Genomic DNA, 15,957 nt, shown 5'->3' with positions numbered 1-15,957 from the left:
TTTATAACAAAGACGAAGTCCCTTTGCGAGGCAGTGGACCCCCCACGAGCGGTACACTTTTCCGAGCCCCGTATTGGCCTCCGCCTGTTGTGCTAATAGAAAACATTGTTACCCTGAGATTATGTGAGTTGCGACTTTGCATTATGAAACAACAATGTACAATAACGTGTGACGAAGTCACGTGAGTGCCCGCCCGACAAGATGCCTTGACATCCAAATTTCTTCCCCGACGCGGTTGCTCGCGTGTGTCCGCGGCGCCGTAACCCTATCATTAACGGCAGAAAATCATACATCGCAATCGTCAATTACAATACTTAATGCCGCTATAATGTAATCGTTAATTGCTTATCGCCGACAGTAATGTCCGGATCCGTCGAGGGTAAATCCCAGCAGTAGGTCGGAGTGCTATGGAAAAATAGAAGCTCTCGAGTATCGTAACCGAAATAAAAAGAAAGGTGACAGACATTGGGAGATCTGCGATGGCGCAAATTGGTATTCTGTTACAAAATGTATAGTTGATGAAATTATGTTGATACATTGGGCCCGCGCAATGACATATGCGCGTCCGATTTGCCAATTTCGTAATGATATTCTTAGGTAGGTTCTTGCAATCTACAAAAGAATGAATTGAAAAATGAGAAAAATTAAGATATGAAATCTTTGCTCTGGATTGCTTAATCATTTAATGTTGATTTCGAGACAAAAATCGTATTATTTGTAATCCTTTAAAACTAAGGCGTATTTAAAATATGAAGTGACCCCAAATTATAATGATTTATTAATTGCAATGGGACATACAGTCAAGATATATGAGCCGAATTTGCTAAATCGATAAAAATAATTAATTCGACAGAGCCTTCATATTTTTTCTCATGGATCCTACTGCAGCAAATATACTGGTTTATTTTTATCAGATTTAGAGGATATATTCTATTCTATCAATCATGTTTCAGTGGAATACATGCATCACTTTATCATATATGAAAATCATATAAAGCTTGCATAATTCTCGTATAAAATAAACAGAAAATATATATTGTAATACATATGTATTAAAAAATCATATTTTGGGAGAAATTACCTAATAAATATGTGATAAATATTTTTAATGCATATTCTCAATGTATCGTTGAGATTTTATACATACAGTAACAAGAAAGAATTCGTTTAATATATACTAAAAATTTTAAATAATTTTTAAAACTATTATTTGTTCCGCTGATTTATTTAATAACTTATGATATGATATTTCTATTTCTTCATATTTTATTGTTATACAGATTTTGCAAGAATAATAAAGATAATAGATATATACATCTCAATTGATTGAAACATCATTAATAAAAATATTTCATGACTGCTTTTATTTTTATCTGTATATTTTTTTGTTATCTTTACCTTCACAGTCGATTATCCACATCGAGTTAACTTATTTCCGTTCCTAGTAAACGAGATCGAATGTGTCGATCGATATTCTAAGCGAAGAATTTTTTGCATGTTATATAAATTGTTATGTATTTACCTTGAATTGTGCGTCACAATAATTTATTTTATGACGTTTTAATCTTCTTGGAGACTTTAAAAACATTTTTAAAATTTTCTATTTAATAATTAAATATCAATTATAAATAAATTTCAAATATCAAAATAATTGTGTAATTATAAAAATAATATATTAAAACAAAATACGTCTTAAAATTATATGATTGTATTTACCTTCTGTTATATTTATATCTTTATACTTAAAGAATTAAATAAATAAACGTTTAGAATTTGTTAATAGCTTTTTTCATAGAAATAATTGTCTGCAAATTAAATATTTCTAATTTTGCGTATCTTACATAATTACGTTTTGTATCGTTGATGATACGCAGTAAACGCTACGCATATGCAAAATCGTTATGGAGGCCACGAAAATTACTGGACCATGCATGCCCCATACATTATTGTCGAGACAAAGAAATAATTGCACAGATAAAGGCCAGCAATAATCATGAGAATATTTTCTATATCATAATCGTGGGAAAACACTGTAATAAAAACCGATGATAAATATAAATGTGCGTGTCGCGCAGCGTCCATAATTAGTGCGCCCGTTAATTATCAACTTCTCTCTCTTTCAAACAAATCATGCAATGCGGTAGCAAATAAAAATCATAATACTTTTCTGTCTGTGTCAATTTTGTTATTAATTTTATAATTTATTTTTTTAACGAGACGGATATTACAACAATAGCATTAAAGCATCACTTACCTGACAGAAGAAGAATAAAATATATGAAAAATACTACTTGTAATATATTTTTAAATTTATAATACCTCTCTCTTTTCTTTCTTCTACATTTTAATTAAAAAGAAGGAAGTTTCTGTTTAAAGTATATATTTTATAGTTTCTGTTTAAAATTAAAATTATATATTTTATATCTCTCCTAATTTTTTATTTTTTTTTACTAACTGTATATTTTTCGTGAACAACTTATCCTAAGAAAAAAGAACAATAATTTTAAATTCCTTATATATTATTTATTTCTTTTAATTTCTTTATATATTTTCCAGTACAATGTAATTTTATTTTATTTTTTTTTTATCAAATTCAAAGAATTCCAGAGATCAGATCTTCCGGTTCTCAAAATTAACCAAACTGATTCGTTTCAGCCCATTCTGTTTCGATGTGTTGTATCGATTCGAAGTGGGAGCCAGCGCTATTTCTTCCTGATTAAGTGCAATTATCCGTTCGGGATTTTCATTTTCCGCAAGCTCTCCAGCTGGTGCTTCCGTTGACTCGCCGGATTCGCCCGAGTCGGAGGGCTTGCTTTTCGGCGGTAGATATTTCTTACCGTGAAAGAAAGGCCCGTAAGGATGGAATGGAAAGCCAATCGGATAAGGACCGGCATAAATGGGATAGCCAACGTGGCCAACCCCGACAGGGCCGCCCTTGAGCACTCCGTGGAAGTGGTCGTAGGGCAGCAGGTTGAAAGGGGACGGAAGGCCGTGAAGATGAAAAGCTCCCAGGAGCGGCTTGAACAAAGGAGGTCCATAAGGATGCGGGTAACCATTTCTTGTCGAGTTATTCTGATCGCCATTCTCGGCTGGCTCTTCAGTTTGTCTGTTATTATTATTATTATTATTATTATTATTATTATTATTATTATTACCATTGTTGTGGCCATTGTTGTGGCCATTGTAGCCGTAACGCGGAGGTCCGTAGAAGTCGGGACCGTCGTAGTAAGGTCCGTAATGTCTGTTCCGCCCGTTTTCAGAAGAATTATTTCCATTTCTACCATAGGGCCCGTAAAACGGACCATGATTACCGTATCCCCCATAAGGAAACGGAGAATAAGGATGATAGCCATGGTTGCCGTAGCCATAAGGCTGACCGTAACCTCGATGATCAGTTCCGTTGTTCTCCTCCGAGCTTGTATCCGATGGCGGTTCACCATATGGATGATGATGATGATGGTGATTATGATATCCGTGAAAGTGTCCATAAGGTCCGAATCCGTGGAAGCCTGCGTAGGATTTAGTCAGGAAGGGTCCGTGGCCGAAAGCTGCTTTGTCAAACCCAGCATCGTGATAAGATGAATATAGATTGGTGGATGATTCCTCGATGTTGCCAAATGATGGCTCAATATTTTCGATATTAGCAGGTTTTTGAGTCACTTCGAGATCGTCGTTCGCTGAGAAATCGTAAGATCTGTAAAAATTTGGTTGCTCTTGACGCAGATAGGGCTCATCTCGTACAGATCCTTCGAGTGGTTCGTTTGCTTCGGAGTCTCCTTCAGGTTCTGCGGCAGAATTCTCGTAGAGATCGTTGTAGGGATAAGACTGCGGGCCGTAATACGTGGGTGCATTTGACGTTTTGTCAACTATGTTGTCCACGATTGAAGGTGAGTCCAGATCATCGTCATTTAAACTAGCAGGTACCGTCAGACTGGATTTAAAGGATGATCTATTGGTGCGAAATTGTATATCGCCCAATATCGCCGGCGACAACACTGAGGCTACATTCTTAGCGAAATTCGCTAGTATATCTGGGCCTGCGTTGAAGAGAGAGTTAATTAGTGAATAAAAATTATAACAGAATTTGAAGAAAATATGTTAGAATAAATTTTGATTCTCCGTCTTTCTTAAATTTTATATATTCTTTGCAAAAGAATTTAACAGGAAGTACTTTTTATAATCTATATAGTTTAATGATCGGGGCTCATCACATTCGTTTGTTTTTCCGAATTTTGATATATGTGCATAGTAAATAATGTTTACGAAAACATAATTTTGTGATAAATCTCGAAAAAGTATTATGCTTACTGACTGCACTTCTTGCTGTTCTACCACTGTTTATCGCGCACCAAAATGCGATGCAATGTATCAGTATCTGTAACGGAAGAAGATATAGCATACAATACAATGCTGTGATTGTATAAAATTGTTAGATGAATAAATTAATAAATACTTTAATAAAAGTTTTAATTTATATGCATTTTCGAATATTTATCTTTTTTTCAATATCAATAATCTACTTATAAATAATTTCTATAATCGCATAATTAAATTGATGTATTTTTTTTCTTCCAGAATATTTAGATAATAGAAAATATTTGCGATAACTTTTTCAATGATCGATTTATATTTAGCGAAAATCCACAAGTAAATTCTTATCGTTCAATTGCTTTGCAAAATATCTCAGATAAAAACAAAAATAATGATTACATATCTTAAATGTAAAATTAGAGTGTTATATAAAGATTATTTTTAAATAATATATATAATATTAAACATAAAATATCAAAATAAATAAAAGATTATTTTCCTTGATGTATTATATTTAAGCATGAGGTAATTTTCAACTATCCACAGAAACGAAATTCGATGTCAGAGACTTTGCAAAAGAAATAACGAGCTGCATAACGCATAGTGATACGAGTAGCGTGACCGGTGCGATAGCATTATGTTTTATTCGTTATTGCGTAAAAGGAGATACGTATGCGTATAAATTCGATGATCAACGAATCGTTCCAGAAGCAGGTACAGCGGTTGTGTAAAATCTCAACGAAAAGCATCGTACATACACGATCGTGCAAAATATCAGTCCTGGACACGCTTATTATCGCGACACATCGTGCGGAACTCGATTCTTATAATAATAGAATCGAACCAGTACATATGCCGGTTACACCAATCGTATTTTTGCGAGATATGTCTATTGAGGAAACGTTGTTCATGGATATATGGGCCTTCCGGTGAAGTTAGTTTGCAGAAGTAACTTTTGCGACATGAATGAAGAGAAGCTTCTCCAGTTGAAATTCCGAGAAAGTGATTCATGAATCTTAATTTCAATGTATTTTAATTTTTTAATACTATAAAATTCCCCCAAGAAGAGAAATTCAACAACGGAACTTGTAATTGGAGATTTTCTTCTGATTTATGTAAGACTCTATAAGAGAAGGTACATCGCTATGCATTTATATTATGTATAAATGTGTTCACTACCTATATTATCCTATACTTTATAAAATACTTAGTTATCAGGGTATAATTTGAAGACGTTTTAATGTAAGTATCCGCGCAAAAGTGAATGACACGACTTCCGACATACTATAACATTAATATAAAAATTTACATCATAAAGTACTCATTTATACTTTCTAAGTTATATTCTTTTTTATACTACTCTTTCTTTATATATTCCTATAGAATTTAATCAGAAAAATGAAATTTTCAATAAATCAAAAGAATCTAATTAAATAAAAAATATACTTAAAAAAAGATATAGGAAAAAAAACAGTATATATTAGTATATATTAGTAATATAATTTTGCAATAAAATAATATCGCACATAATCATATAAAATAAAATATTAGAAATTTTACAAAATGTAATTGATGAGTTTGTAATGGAAAAATAATTTGCCTCTCCAGCGCGAAAGGAAATTAAATCCTCATTTATGGATATGCATTTATTCACAAAATTTTCGCACATTTATTTCCACTTTTTGATACAATATTAATCACACATTATCGTGATTTGATATTAAATTGTGACGTCTCTACGTTTTATATTTTTATGAAATTATATATTGCGATGATACGTTTGACACATTATTAAGTTCTTTTGTGTAATTTATTTCTAAACTCGGTGTAATTTATTTAAGTTTCTTAAATTTAACCAAGACGAGAATAAGCAGATTACGAAACGTACGTTACCTACCGGGCTTAATGTAAATGATGAAACTGCAGTTCTTTTCGCATCTTAAAGAAGTAATTTGCATATTAGCTCTTTTTACATGAAATAAATCTACATACTTATATGCAAATAAATTATTTTTGACTTTGCTTATATGCAAATAAATAAATTAATAATATTTTTTGACAGTTTAATATATGAACAATAAAGTTGAATTTATAACTTCATTATTTTGCAACGGTTACAAAATATATCAATTACACATATATCCTGCAATATTGAGAAAATAAAGTAATAATATACTCATAATAAAATACTCATAATAATATACTCGCGATGCTATAAATTTAACCATTTATTCGTTTATTAAATTACGCTGAGATTAACTTCCACAATTTACAATCAAAAGACCGATCTGCATCTGTTGTGAATTTTCGCAACACTGGGATAATGACTCGCGTATTCAGATAATGTAAATCATAAGATAAATATTCCGTAATTTGTAACACTTCACACATATCTGTTCGGAAAATCTCTGACATCTATGATTTATCGCGTTACAATGAATCATTATGATATTTCGTTATAGGATTTCGTTACTTGTTCCCTGTGCAATGAAACGATTTTTTTTATATGAAACGATTTTTTGTATACTCACGTGCGACGCGTGATGCATCGTGCGTGCGGCTCGTGACTACTAAGAAACAGACGTCGTGCTCGATGTCATTTATACTTTCTCTCCTTAAATGTCTTTATCCTCAATCATCAGGGTGTCTTTACCCTCAATTCAAACATCAGGATAATTTACAAAATTTACAAAATTTTATTCTTTATTTCTCAATTATCTAGATTGAGAAAATTCTAAATATTATTGATTTTATAAGTAAATAATGTGTTCGCAATTTTGATATTTATCATATAATTTAATTATTATTTAAAATTTATGATTAAATTAATAATAATACAACATTTCAAAGACAAGCATATATTTTTATATTTTTGTACTATGAATGTTATAAATATAAATAATGTTATAAATATAAATAATACGATAATGAAAATGATGGCACACATAGATGCAAAATGGTATATATATGTATAAAATATGTCATTTCAACGTTTCAATCTCCAATTAAAAAACATATTCTTAAATGATGAATATTATTATATTCACAATGTACGATAATTACGTGTAAACTGTTCAACTAGTATATTAATAGTGATTCATCGCAGTCAGTAGAAATTTTTATTTTATAGTTATAATTGCTAATAGATAATGTGTTGTAAGAATACAAGTTTACGATGGCAATCTTGAACAGTTTGACATGCGTTCTTGAAAAAAATCATAGCAAGAAGACGGAAGCCAGATCGACTAATTTATCTGAATGTCTGATGATTATAGTGAGGTCAACGGGACAGTCAAACGGATTAATAACCAATTTGACTAATTGTACCGACAATTCCGGGTGCGATGACTCCACGAAGATTGTAGATTTGTATGGGGCGATGTGAAATTCCCACCAGTCGTGTAGCTCGGAGATTCGGCGTGATAACTATCGGTCGTTGAGTACTAGTCAAAATGTCTAATTGTCTGGCTTGAAACTGTGCGTTAATCTGCCCGTATCCCGGATATTTCGCGAGCATGCCACTTACACTTCCGTACGGAATCCCACCTATTGGATGATACAATCGGTACTCATTATATTAAATGATTCATCACTGTTGCATTTATAATGTAAATAAAAAAATTGCACAATTGTGTATTTTATTTACATTTTTTTTCATATCTTGTTTTTTTCTTCTTTTATATTCACTTGATAAAAATATTTATTTTTCAGATATTATTTTATTATTTCAGATATTATGTTAAATATGCTTAAATATAATATTTTAATATAATTAAATATTACTATGATTAAATATAATAAAACAGTTAATTTTGTTTGAAATTAAGATTTTAAAGCTCCGATTTAATGTATGTGTTACCAATAAATGCATATTATTTTCACAAATTAATAATTTTAGAAATTGACGATATTATAAATTAATTTGACATTTATTAAATTCACTTTTAATTGTAAATTATAAATCTTTATTGATTGCGGATCAAAATTTTAAATAATAAATTTCTTTAACAGATATTTTGTGAGAAAAAGATATAAAATCATTGTAATTCGAAAGATTTTCAAAAACAAGCAATGCAAAGTAGTTTTTTCAATATCAGCCTGGAAAATCATTTAGCTTGTTGAATTAATTTTGCAAGACGAATAAATAATTGCATGTACATTTGTTATACAATTCGAAGAATAATGCATAAAATAGTGCCAATTATTACGTCATTCTGAAACAGCTCATAGTTTTAATTTTAAAACAAGTAAATAAATTTACAGAATTGTTTGATGTGTGTGTGTGGCTGCATATATCTAGTATACCACTGTTTGTATTAGATGAAAGGTAAAGCAGTTCAGTTACAAATAATCTGGTGCTGCTTTCTGTTGGAGTCTGATCTAAATTAGACAACAGCAGAAATATATTTCATTTTTTTTACTTGAGAAATATATTTAACAATATTTAAAAATGTGTGTGTGTAATTATTAAAATATAGATTGTAAATGTCTCTAATAATTTGTTTCTGTTCTCTTTAGGGATATTATCAATTTTAAAATATTTCTAATGCACGCATATAGAATATTGTTACAAATATAAAATTTTTTATACCGAAATAAATTTAATATTTATTTAACATTTATATATATTTCTTTTGAATTTGTTATAAAATCGAGAAGTAGAAGCCTGACTTACCGTATGCCAATCCATTCTCCATTTCTACTATTCCTGCACTATCCGGTGCTGCAATCGATGATTTTAACAGCGCTGCGAATCCAAACAGCAGAGTAATCTGTGTATGGAAAATATATAACAATTTAATAAAAGAAAAAGAAGACTGAGAGGTGTCATAGTCCGCTTTTAAGCGTATAATAAAGCAATAATTTAAAATATTTCTCTAAATTAATTTAATATTTCGCGTATATGTATACTATAATATATAAAATTTTGCAACAAATTAATAATAATAGCGCGTCCAATCTTTGCAACATATGGCACATTAATATTTACATGTTTTGATTCTATTACCATTCGCGCAATGAATTCGAAACAAAATAGTGATGCGAGAAACTTCGTCAAATTCCTTTTTTAAACGTGATTGATTTTATAAGTACATTAAAAAATAATTTGATATGATTAATACTTAATTTCACATATGATAAATACTACGTAAAATTACGTCGCGACGATAGATCTGAAAAAGCATATTTAGCGATGTGTACAACTTAATCAAGAATTAAAGTGACAGGAATCTAAGATAATAAATAATCGTTTTGTTGCGAGCTTTACGGGTAATAATTATTATTTTAATGATACTTAGACTCACACACACACACACACACAAATGTATTTCATCCGTGTCACTTTATCGTTCTACTTGACACTCTAAATATAATTTGGATTATGAGAGAACGCACAATAAAACAATTGAATTATATATGCAAATAATTAGTATAACGAAAGGCTCCGTGATGAATTGTTTAATAAATAATCAATTTTAATCAATAAATTAAAATACTTTTATAATTTAATTATATTCCGCGTTAATGTATATTTTATAATATATAGAATATTTCGGCAACATATTATCGATAACACGGTGTTCGACTTTGGCAATATAAAACATAAACAGTAGCGCGCTATACGTTACCGCTTTGTCATCATTCGCACGGTGACTCTCGAGTAATAAAATAGTGGTGAGAAACGCTTCGTATATTGTAATTTTTTTACTAAACACGATTACGATTAGTATTGAAACATACTTTACTATAAATATTAATAAAAATTAATTAATAATTATTTAATTAAAAATTAATTAATAATTATTAAAAATTAATTAATGACATGAAACAGTACTGCAACGATAAATTTTTATCGAACCGCAATTATTCATTACTGCGAATAAAAATTGAAACAGGGGATACATAAAAGGAGACATAAAGATAATTAAATATGTTATGATCTTTCGATCATCGATGCTTATTATAATATTTCTTTAAAAATATTAGAAATAAATATATTTCGACCAATGCTTTAAATTTTCTCAATCCTTGTTAATTAAACAGTATACAATTTAATCAAGAATCGATAAATTAAAATACTTTTATAATTAATATTCCGTTTTAGTGTATATTTTATAATATATAAGATATTTCGGCAACGAATTATCGATAACGCGGCGTTTGACTTTGACAATATAAAATATAAACAGTAGCGCGCTATACGTTACCGCTTTGTGATCATTCGCACGGTGACTTTCCAGTAATAAAGTACTGGTGAGAAACGCTTCGTATATTGTAATATTTTTACTAAACACGATTACGATTAGTATCGAAACATAATTTGCTATAAATATTAATAAAAATTAATTAACGACATGAAACTGAATCGCAACGATAAATCTTCATCGAATCTTAATCATTCATTACCGCGAATAAAAATTGAAACATGGAATACATGAAAGGGGATAAGAGAATTAAATATAATCTTTCGATCATCGATGCTTATTATATTTCTTTAACAATATTAGAATTAAATATATTTCAATCAATGCCTTAAATTTTCTCAATCCTTGTTAATTAAACAATATACAATTTAATCGAGAATCGATTAAATGAAAGGAATCCAAGATATTAAATAATCACTTCGATGATTGCGATCTTTACGGATAATAATTATTATTTTAATACTTAGAGTCACAAATATATTTCATCCGTGTTACTTTATCGTTCTTGACAATCTAAATATAATTTGGATTATGAGAGAACACGAACTAAAACAATCGAATTTATATATGCAACTAATTAGCATAACGAAAGGCTCTGTGATAAATTGTTTAATAAATAATCAATTTTAATCAATAAATTAAAATACTTCCATAATTTAATATTCGACGTTAATGTATATTTTATAATATATAAAATATTTCGGCAGCGAATTATCGATAACACGGCGTTCGACTTTGACAATATAAAATATAAACAGTAGCGCGCTATACGTTACCGCTTTGTCATCATTCGCACGGTGACTCTCGAGTAATAAAGTAGTGGTGATAAACGCTTCGTATATTGTAATTTTTTTACTAAACACGATTACGATTAGTATCGAAACATAATTTGCTATAAATATTAATAAAAATTAATTAATTAAAAATTAATTAACGACATGAAACTGTATCTTAACGACAAATCTTTATCGAATCGCAATCATTCATTACTGCGAATAAAAATTAAAACAGGGAATACGTAAAAGGGCATAGATTTAATTATGTTATGATCTTTCGATCACATTGATGCTTATTATAGTATTTCTTTAACAATATTAAAATTAAATATATTTCTACCAATGCTTAAAATATTCTCCTTGTTAATTAAATCCTTGTTAATTAAATAATAGCTATGTATCACGACGTGTAATTGTTTTAATCTTTTAATCTTACGATACATTAATACATTAGATATATGAGATACATTAATATGTTAAAATATTTCAACAATGAATTAACAACAACATAGTATCCGACATAAACAGTACCGCGCTAATGATTTTGTTTTACGGTCTTGTTATGCAAATTTAAATTTATATACTACATTGCAAAATAAATTCCATATTATATATATTATATTATATATAAAATTATATATAATATAACCCTCCCATGGGGTACACCTTGTCGCGGTGGGAGGGCTTAGTACTTGGATGGTGCCTTGAGATTTATCTTAAATTTTTCTATTTATGGTAAATCTTATGGTGCCTGAATGGGAAGCTAAGTACCCTTTCGCGTCGTCGGTGCTGTCAACGTGCCGCGGACGGCAAGCGCTTCGTTACCGCGTTTTCGCGTTGTAGTATTCTCGCGTCGTCGCGTTTTCGCGGAACTTTTGGACTTTTTCATATAAAATCCCAATTTCATTTATTGTCACGAGTCTCTACTTCCGATGCCAACTAACTGGGATGTTTCGAGTTTGCACACGTTGCTATGCAACGTACACTCGCGCTTCGTGCTTCGTGCTTCGTCAAGTGATTCGGCCCGAATTAGTTAGAACTCGATCGATTGCTCGAAATGGTCGTCAATGGGTTCCTTCTCTTTGCTCGTCTACAGCCACACGCACTGCGTGTGTTAACCCTGTCGAGGAGTCGAGTGGATTCCCCTAGGCACGATTTTCGCTCGGTAAAAGGGGTTGCCTCCCCATTTTCTAAATTGCTGAATGTTAGCATTTAAAAAATGTGGGTATCCTCTTCTTTTGCCGTCTACCAGCCTGGTGTAGCCATGTCCTGCAATCGCGGGAAACTTCGTGTTCCGGGCGAAGCACCTGAAATCGTGCTTAGCGGGTCCAAGTTCGATACGAGATAGGATAATTATGCGCGAAAAAGAGCTGGTGAACTTCATTTTCCTCTATTCCGTCAATCGTTTCGTCTTCTTTCCGGTTCGGGCCTAATCTTTGCTCGTTGTATCGTTGCATTCCCGACCTGTTGGCTTGAAGTTGATTCTCGTAAATGAAATGGGATTTTCGCTCGTACCGAAACCGGGAGTGTCGTTGAAAGTATATATATATTAAATATATACATCGCGCGACCAAATTTTTAATCGTACCGAAATAGTGCGGGAGTGCCGTTCAGTATCGCGCGTAAAATAACGAAAATAGCGATATAAATATATCACTCGTGAGTGCGGTAGTATCGTTAAAAGTATCGCGCGTCAACAACATGAGAGGAGGAGGAGGCCTGGGAGAGGCATCTTGCATCGGCGGAGCAACCTGATGGTGAGTATCTATTATTTGTATATCAATTGTTATAAATCGTTATAAACGAACAATAATTCGATCTTATTATTTAAATGAATTAAAAAGAAAATTAGAGAGAAAGATTTTTATAAAACTTTCTATTTAAAAATTCTATTAAAAAATCATATAAAACTTTCTATTTAAAAAACAGTTTCAAAAATGTATACAATTTTTGCACACGTGTTTATCTCTGCTTATTATTTTACACATCGGATATAAAATTCCGCACGATAAAAATTTTTTGAAATATTGATTTTATTTTGAGTATTGTTGTAAATGAATTTTATATTTGTATGTTACAGACAACGTAGCTTCGATAACTCCGCTATTGCGCATCAGTGCCGGTGAGTGAAAAAAACTTTTATTTAATTTTAAGGTAATGGTTTCGTAGAGATTGTAGATGTAGATGTAGATGTAGATTGTAGATTGTAGATAAATCCGTTGCCTTAAAATGGATGAGCTAGGATAGATTAAGTCAAATAAATTTTAATAAGTCCTTTTTCGAAATTCTTTGCATCTATTGCGAAAATATATTGAAGTATTAATTAAAAAAAAGAAGATTAAGTAAAGATTTTTTTGTAAAGATTTTCTCTAATTTATTAAATAAAGAACACGCATTAATAATTTTATCAATTTTATCAATTTCTGATACTACTTTATTTTTATAAAATTTATCTTATTCTAATTTCTTAGCTCATCCATCGTAGAATTTATTTGTAGATATTTATTAGTTTTAAACTTTACTTTAACTTAATATAAAGCCAAATGATTAATTCATTAAATAACTTGTAACATGATAATAAATGACTTACTATATGACCGTGTTAGCAGTCTAATATAATATACAGAAATTTGTAGTAATTTGGCTTTATTTTAGTTAAAATAAAGTTATATTCAAATATTTAACGAACGATCGTAAAATCGAACGATCGTTACGATGAGTGTGAAATATTTACGCTCATTTGCCGGCAAAAGAAGGAGTTTTTATCTCCTTTTTCGATCTCTGATTAGAGATCGAGCGAGAAAGTGGCCAGGCTCAACGAAAGGTAGGGTCAACTGGCCTGAAGAAAATCTCGCACGCGGTTAGGGAATGTGATTAGGGCATTGATTAAAATATACATGATTAGAGATAGGCTCCCCAAATCTCGAATAATTTTAATCAGGAAGTAGAGTTGCTAGGGCTCATAGAATTGTTAAGATCATAGGATTGTTAGGATTCATAGGGTTGTTAAGGTCATTATTTTTTTCAATTCTTTTAGTATTTCAATAATCCTAGGGATAAATTATAATTATTTTAAAAAATTAAATTGAATTTATTTTTAAAAATGTTGTAAAAATAAATATAACATGTTAAAAATAAAAATAAAAATGTTTTAAAAATGAAATTTAAATTTTCAAAATTGTCAGGAATATTAAAGAAATTGCATAATTATTAATGTTTAAGAAATATCTTAACATGTTATATTTTATTTCAAAAATATATTAAAAATATATGTGTATGAAGTTAAATAATATTAAATCCAGATGTTAATGCTGTCAATATCAAATTATTTATGTTATTAAACATTTGAATAAATTGAATATATTTATTTGATATTGATAGCATCATAAACTTGTAAATTATAAATAGTTATAATTGTATTTTAATTATAATCTAATATTGATATTATCATTAAAATACAATATAATTGTAAGATGTTTAAAATGTTTTAAAAATGCAATTTGAATTATGAAAATTATTTTCAGGAATATTAAAGAAATTGCATAATTATTAATGTTTATATCTTAACATGTTATATTTTTCAAAAATTAAAAATATATGCGTTTAATAATATAAAATCCAAATGTGTTAATGCTGTCAATATCAAATTATTTATGTTAATTATGGTAATTAAATATTTGAATAAATCGAATATATTGTCTTTAATAGACTGCGCTAGTAATGCAAATATTTTTTTACTATTTAAAAGACGATCGATAATTTTATTAATGACTGTTTTAATTGCAATTGTTTACATTATATAAATCTTATTAAATTCTAATTATTATATCGATTATTAGAGGGATTGATAAAAGAGAATTTGATAAAATCATTCGTTATTCTCTATTAAACGTGGCGATAAAGCAATTTTTTAATTATATATTAATTATATTTTAATTATATTTAAAATTGTAAAGTTTTTAAAGATGTATTTTATTTCATTTAACTAATCATGCGCGAAATACAATATGCATTTTCAATATGTATTTTCTCAATCATGACATTTATATAAAATTATGTATTAATCGCAAATTAATTTGTAGTTGTGGGTGTTAGTAATTATATCGCGTGTCCATTGAGAACATCGCATATCGCTTTCAGAAATCATCTAAAAGTGGACATGATACCTCTCAGTCTTCTCTCTATTTGATAATTTTAATGCATATTCAATATCTTGTGTGCGCGATATATTCAGGAAAATCAGGAAAATAATATACTAATTTTTACGGAAGAATTTATAAAATAAATTTATAGTAGATAAAATTAAATATATATAATTAAATTAATTACATATATTCCATTGTTCTGCAACTGTGATTGCTAGCATAAAATAAGTATAAAAAAAACTATTTAATAATCTGTGTTTATTTTCTTGTATGTATTCACTTTTTTATACAATAATACAATTTTTGCATCAGTGAAAATATTGTTTGCCCGATTTTTCGTAAATTAAATATACAGATTTGTCATGATTGTGTCATCGTTATTGAATATTTTAATATTGATTAATAAACGAGAGGTATTGCGTAGGCATTTGGCCTCGAATCCAGTTACATTCAATAATTTAAGCAATCAAGGAAAAAAATGTAATATATAGAAAGCATATCTCATGCTTTCTCTTCTTG

The 15,957-nt window shown here is 29.6% G+C and overlaps 1 protein-coding gene across 2 annotated transcripts; it reads right to left on the bottom strand.

Moving 5' to 3' along the window:
* Positions 1-2,526: 2,526 nt before the first annotated feature.
* On the bottom strand, positions 2,527-9,079 carry LOC145972888 (uncharacterized). 2 transcript variants are annotated; one of them, XM_083101919.1, is made up of 3 exons: positions 8,987-9,079; positions 4,309-4,375; positions 2,527-4,037 (listed from the first exon to the last, which is right to left on the bottom strand). In XM_083101919.1, the coding sequence occupies exons 1-3, from the start codon at positions 8,999-9,001 to the stop codon at positions 2,611-2,613; spliced, it is 1,509 nt and encodes a 502-aa protein (XP_082958045.1). In that variant the 5' UTR covers positions 9,002-9,079; the 3' UTR covers positions 2,527-2,610. The 2 variants fall into 2 exon arrangements, with proteins under 2 accessions (XP_082958045.1, XP_082958044.1); XM_083101918.1 differs by lacking the exon at positions 8,987-9,079 and adding an exon at positions 6,843-6,962.
* Positions 9,080-15,957: the final 6,878 nt, after the last annotated feature.

The sequence above is a fragment of the Camponotus vicinus genome, unplaced genomic scaffold (assembly GCF_025532165.1).
Source record: "Camponotus vicinus isolate PSW18456_S1 unplaced genomic scaffold, iyCamVici1.0 SCAF_6, whole genome shotgun sequence".
NCBI classification, from domain to species: domain Eukaryota; kingdom Metazoa; phylum Arthropoda; class Insecta; order Hymenoptera; family Formicidae; genus Camponotus; species Camponotus vicinus.
Note: the sequence above shows the minus strand (reverse complement) of the source record. Positions and strands in the feature narration are given on the sequence as shown.